This window comes from Benincasa hispida, chromosome 1, assembly GCF_027475165.1.
Source record: "Benincasa hispida cultivar pf3 chromosome 1, pf3_genome.v1.1, whole genome shotgun sequence".
Taxonomy (NCBI): Eukaryota; Viridiplantae; Streptophyta; class Magnoliopsida; order Cucurbitales; family Cucurbitaceae; genus Benincasa; species Benincasa hispida.
The window spans coordinates 93,357,526-93,364,290 of NC_143478.1; the positions used below are offsets into that span (position 1 = coordinate 93,357,526).

The 6,765-nt window shown below is 34.4% G+C and overlaps 1 protein-coding gene across 1 annotated transcript; it reads left to right on the forward strand.

Annotated features, from left to right (window-relative positions):
• Positions 1-1,286: 1,286 nt before the first annotated feature.
• On the forward strand, positions 1,287-6,491 carry LOC120070295 (cytochrome c oxidase subunit 5b-1, mitochondrial-like). Its single transcript, XM_039022213.2, has 6 exons — positions 1,287-1,618; positions 1,776-1,864; positions 2,684-2,734; positions 5,222-5,288; positions 5,434-5,513; positions 6,096-6,491. Exons 1-6 carry the CDS (start codon positions 1,444-1,446, stop codon positions 6,156-6,158), a joined length of 525 nt encoding a protein of 174 aa, XP_038878141.1. The 5' UTR covers positions 1,287-1,443; the 3' UTR covers positions 6,159-6,491.
• Positions 6,492-6,765: the final 274 nt, after the last annotated feature.

A 6,765-nucleotide genomic window follows, 5' to 3' on the forward strand; every position in this document is an offset into this window, starting at 1 on the left:
AAGTCATCGAAATTTTTTTTTTTCAAAAAAAAATCTAGGGAAAAAAACAAAAACAAAATTATAAAACTTTTTTTTTTTCCAGTTTCTAAAAATTGGAAACAAAAAAATGGTAACCAATCTGGTCTGAGTTTTTTTTCCAATTTTTTAAAATTGAAAACGAATAACAGAAAACCAAAATAAAAAAACTAAGGCACCGTTTAGTAACTATTTGATTTTTTGTTTTTATTTTTGAAAATTAAGCTTAGACACTATTTTCACCTCCAAAATCCTTAATTTTTTATCTACTTTTTATTAATAATTTAAAAAACAAGTCAAATTTTAAAAGCTAAAAAAAGTAGCTTTTAAAAACTTATCTTTGTTTTGAAAATTTAGCTAAGAATTCAACAATTCTATTAAAGAAAGATGCAAATTATTGTAAAAAAAAAGGGAAAAAATAGACTTACTTTTCAAAGACCAATAAAAAAAAGGGAATGGTTACAAAACAAGACCTAAATAATGGTCAAATGAGACTGGTATTTATTTACCAAACACTATAGACAACTCGTTCATGTCTAAAGTTGAAATTTACCAAACACTAATTTACTTCATATTACAATTGACTTTTCTGAAAGTACAATTGTAAGACCCGATTGGATTGACTTGAGAAAAAAGTATTTGTCAAAAGACTCATTTTTATTTAAATACTTTTTGATAAACACGGATTAAAATATATTAAAAATCTATTTTGAGTGATTGCCAAACACTCAATTTCTTAAAAAAAAAAAGACTTATTTTTTAAATTAAATAGTTGAAAATGTATTCTAAACACACCCTAAAAAAGCTACAATAATCTCTAACTAAGTCTTAAGACCTATTTAGATTGACTTAGAAAAAAAATGTTTTTCAAATAGTTTTATTTAAACGTTTTTGATAAAAACTTATTAAAATATACTCGAGAAGCTCTATTTTTGAGTAGTTGTCAAACACTTCAATTTATTTCAAAATAACTTATTTTTTAGATTAACCACTTGAAAATGTATTTCAAACACATCCTTGGATCACTAGATCAAATCAATATAAGATCATAAGTTTATGGTCAAATTTTATTATTTTTTTGAGCTTGGCTCAACCGCAATAGGCATAACCTTTCTTCCTAGAGATCAAGTCGAATGTTGGATTCTCCATCCTCGAAGTTATTATACTATAAAAAAAATTGATCTTTTTAAAAATAAAAAAGAAAAGAAAAAGAAAAAGAAAAAGCAATCCCCTGCGGCACGTGTCACGTAAAACCCTCGTACCAAATCATCAGGAATAACCACTCTCAGCGGAGCCGGACCTCCTCTTGACTTATTTACACATTTCTCCATTTCCAAAAGGAAACCGCTCAAGAAGAGAGAGGAAAAAGCTAATCAATTCGCCGTCGAAGAGGTGTGACCTGAGATCATAGCCGGAGAATCGCCAACCATGTGGAGGAGATTGCTCTCTTTGCAGCTCAATGCCCTAAAACGTCTTCCTTCATCATCGACGGCTCCGTCGGTATCCATTTCCACAGCCTCACGACTTGCTGTTGCTGCTTCATCTTATGTTTCTCCCTCGCCTTACATTTCGCTCTTCGCTCGCCATTTCAGTGCCGAGGCTGGTAGATCCTATTCCCCTCTCCGTATTTCATATTCATAACTCATGGATTATTACTTATTTTACATTCGGTCACCGCGTGTGTGAACATGGATCTATAGTATGAGTACGGACGTGGATTTGGTCTCGTGTGATTAATATTTTGATTTTGTGTAAATTAGCTGTTGATGCTGGTCTGAAAAAGAATGTTGAGGATGTAATGCCGATTGCAACCGGACACGAGCGTGAAGAGCTTGAAGCCGCGCTCGAGGTGATTTTTGTTCTTTTTCGATACGTGATTTCGTTTTTCCGAGTTGATGTTGAAAAAAGAAAGAAAAAACAAAAACAGCGGCATATGGACCGAAAATAGGTAAAGGATGCTTTCAATCAATTGCCGAAAAAGGATATCAGGTGGAATACTTGTAGTTATACTATACCTTAATTGATTCATTCATTTTCATGAGAATGTCAATTTCAAACCTCTGCGTACATTGTTTTATTTATATTTATGGATGGTCATTTATCAAACAAGCCATGGTGACCACTACCTAGGAATTAAATTCCTATAAGTTTCTTTGACACTCAAATGTTATAGGATCAAATGAGTTGTATGTAAAATTAGTCGAGGTACGTGTAAGTTGGCCCGAATACTCACGGATATCAAAATATTTTTTTGTCAAAGAAGTTTCTATACGAATCCTGATGATGTTAGCTCATTCTATTTCAAATATGTAGATAGATTATAGAGAGGTATAGGTGTAATAATCAACTAAAAAAAGAGGCAGCCTACAACCAATGAACACGTGTGCTAAAAGGTTCAACAGAAGGATTGAGCAAACATTAAACATGCACAAGCTGAGTCAGCAACCTGCTGCTGGGTCTGTTAGGCTGAAGGTTCTGGAATGATAGGTGCCATATGATACGACCCAAAACCTTCTACTCAACATGTTGTTTTTCGTGGGCTTAAATTTTCTGAGGCAATCCTCATATTGGACTGAGTCTGGTTTACGTAAATATTTTAGCTGGTTGGCATCCGAAGTATTTTTCATTATAAAAGTGAGTCTCATTTCAATGGGTTTTATGTTTGCAGGGAAGAGACATCCTTGATATAAACAACCCTGTAGGTCCTTTTGGCACTAAGGTAGGTATATTTTGCTGTTTACAGTTAATCTTATTTTTGCACACTTTGGGTTGTGTCTTATGCCGCTCAAGGAGGCCTTTTCCCCCCCTTTCTTCGTACTCCATATTGATGTTTTATTTATTATAAATAAAGGAACAGGAGATGTTGAATTATACTTTTCTATGTTGTGACTTGTGAGCCTGTGTGTGTGTTTTCCGATAATTTACATGCCAAATTGCTATTGGAGTCTAAGGGTTTTTGGGTTACCCTAAAAGGTATGCATGCTATCTTTAGTTTGGATATATCTGGAAGAAGATCGACAAATAAAAGATAGAACAACTTCTGATGTATGTAGTTCCAGGTCTTTGTTGGGCAATTTGGGCAGAGAGAAACAACGTTACTTTCTTAGACAAATTTGTAGTTTGAGTTTTTTGGGTGGTAGTGTATTTTTTCACCTTATGTTTGTCATGTGTGGCCTCATTGGTTGAGGAGGAACTTGGACTATGTTTAGCTCTTTTCACTGTTGATGGTCTGTCTAACTTTTTTTTTTTTTTTTAAACTTAATTTTTTCCTTGTTTAGACACAAATTTCATTGATGAAAGAAATATACAGAAGTTACCTAAAGGCTCCCAGATTTTTCTGTGATTGAAGATAAGCAGTAGTTACAAAGAAAGAGAATTACCATGAGAGGCTCAAGAAGAAGCCACAAATTTCACAAGGACCACATATATCCTTGTCTACAAGACTCCGACTTTGGAAATTCTACTGCTTTTTTCCAACCACACCTTCCAAGAAAAGGGAAGAATACCATTGTTACATAGGTTTCTTTCCATGTCTTGGATCTTTTACCTGTTCACATTTGAGGAATAAAATCCTTAGTTATTCAGCCACTTTGAGAACTAGCAGTTCAAGAAGACTTGTTCAGCAGGTTTTTCACTATTTTTCTATCAAGTAGGCGATTTAGGCAAAATATAGGGGAGAGAGTTCTTTGAGCAACACCATTTGTGTTGATCCTTTGAGGGAAAATTGACTGAGGGAACACCTTCCATTTATAGGTAGCTTGCTGTACGAAATATTGTGTATAAATCCAGGAAAATGATTGAAAACCCAAAGTATGATTTAGGAAGCTCAATGAAAAAGGACTAGAAGAAGTGAGATTTGGAACTCCTGAAAAGCCTGGTTAAGGAAGCATGAATTGAATCTAACCTGCTACCAAAGATAGCCCACTCTCCAATTTCTCTATCTGTCATTTTTATTTTGAAAATAAATTTCTCCAATTTCTCTATATGAGGTTGCTCCTTTCTAGTGAGCAACCTCATATAGCCATATAAACATCTCCTTGAAAGAATAGGAGCTTCCTTTTGTGAATTATCCAGTGAATGTGTGACTGCCTTAGTTTGCTAGCAACTGCCTTAGTTTGAAGAGAACTATGTGCCCTAGGAATATTATGTTCTGAATTGCCTGGTGAAGTCCTTTCCATGTTTGTTAGCAATCAAATATACAGAAGAGAGCTAGGTTTGCTAGGATATTTCCATAACCTTTTTCAAAGAAGAAAAAAATATTTCTGTTTGTTATTCCAAATGTTTAGACCTCCTATCTCAAGAGGGGAGAGACCACAGACCATAATTCATCTAACAAGGTGAGAACCCATTTTCCTATCTGAACCCTCAAAAAGACATGGCTGATGTATTTCTTAAAATATTGTAATAGGGATACTGAAAAATGAAAAAACCTATAAGAGGAAGTTGGAAAGAATTTTTACTTTTTGATTAGAGGATATCTCATTCTCTCTCCTTTTATGCAAAAAAGATTCATGAGTTGAGTGGCCGTTCATGCTATCTAGTTACACCATTGAAGCTTGAGACCAGGAACTCTTAGACAATGTCTAAGAAAAATTACGGTGGATGTAAATGTGGCCCTGGCTTTATTCATCTTGACGACAGAGAACGCACCAACTTGGGATAGAGTAACTGTAGGATAGGGAATTTTCTTTCTTCCACAACCGTTTATTATTTTAATTATCATCTAGAAATGGTGTTGTTAAAGCATAATGGGGACAATATATTGAAGGCAAACCTTTGGTCCATTGCTGATATGAGCATACATCGCTCAAGTGGTCAGGCATTACTCATCAATGCTTGTTCTTATGGGTGTATGTTCAAATCTCCTCCTCGTAGCATAATATTTATGGCCCCTTGGTACTAACTAATTGAGGATTTTTACTGCAGTCCCATTTTATTACTATCTTTTGTCATTTCTGTCTTGTTTGTAGTTGGGTGTTTATTTTGCATTCTATGACCTTGATTGTAAATACTTTATGTGGTGGTTATTGATTTTGTGATCAGTTCATTTATGAGTGTTCACTTTGCTTCAAATTTAATGAAGCCTGTAACTTGTTTTGCTCTTGATTCACATCGAAATACTGTGAGAGGATGTGCCTGAAAGAATAAGTTTGGTTGCATGGATTATTTCTTTGGATGAAATCTAATTACTTTCTTATGTCTTTAGGAAGCTCCTGCTGTTATTAAGTCATATTATGATGAAAGATTAGTTGGGTGCCCTGGAGGTGAAGGTGGTAAGTACTTGCAACCTCTCTTTTATCCATGCTTTTTCATCATTTTTGTGCGAGTCTGACAAAATTTTACCCAAGTAAATTTTGCATTCTTCCTCTACACGAGAATTTCCAACTTATTTCTGTTGCATGCTTTTGGATTTTGTAGAGGATGAGCATGATGTTGTCTGGTTTCGGCTGAAGAAAGGCGAGCCACATGAATGCCCTGTGTGCACGCAGTATTTTGTGGTGAGGATTTATTGTAATTATTACATAATGTTGCCATGATGTAGAATGCTGGAATAGGGGTCCGAATCCCCCCTCATGTTTTTGAAGTAAAAAAAAGTTCGGTCCTTATGCATGATAAGTTATGATGAAACACACATACATATATATACATTATATATTTTTTTAAACGGAAATGAAGCTTTTCATTGATGTAATGAAAAACATCTAATGCTCAAAGTACATAGAGACATCAAGTAATAAAGATCAAAGTATATACATTATACAATTACAAAAGGAATTACTTATGTTCCTGTGTTCATGATTGTCCCATCATGTATGTTGTTGTTATTATTATTATTATTATTATTTCAACTAGTAGAGGCGAGGGATTCAACCTTTGACCTCTTGGTTGAGTACATATGCCTTAACCAATTGAGTAATGCTCGAGTTGGTTATCTAATTATGATTAGAATCAAAGTTTGAATGTTAGTTCCCCCTCTTTCTAATTGTCCCACTTCTTGAATATGAGATAAAGACATTCATGTCTCAATTAGAAATTAGTTAGGGGTGCCAAATTTTTCTAATTTTAAATCGTGTTCGCAGTTGGAAGTAGTGGGACCTGGAGGATCGCCAGATGGTTATGGAGATGACGATCACCATCATTGATTGCAAACATCTTTTCCAGAATAAACCGGTGCTTTTAGAGAGAGAGAATTCGAAATATGCTGCAGTTTTAATTGCAAGTTGTGTGTCTTATTTGCAGTTGTTGCTTCATCAACGTTAGGAATCTGAGTTTTTTCCGTGTCAGTTAGAGACACAGGTGAGTCTTCTTTTGGAAGATACAGATCCTTCTTAGGCTTTCTTTTTATGTGTTTCCAAAATAATTGGACGCTTCTTGATTCTTTACCATAACCAAGGCGGCATTACAATACAATAACACACTCCCTTTTGATCTTAAAATATAATTTGAGAATTGCTAAAGTCATTCTCCTTATAAAATGTGCTATGGCTGCTGTACTTTATATATAGTCCACTTCTATTACAAATTTTGTTTACTCTTTGTAAATATAATCTTTTCCTCTTGTTCACTTGGCCATGGCCTCGATGCCTCTGGACGCAAGAAAAGGTAATTTTTTTTAATGGTATTGTTGTTCTGTAAGCCTTTTCCAGGAATCCTTTTATAAGTCTTTCGGTTTTCCTACTTATACAAAGTGAAATTGTTTGCGTCTCTCTTGTTGAAGAGCTGAAGCTTTTTTTTTTTTCTTTTGACAAT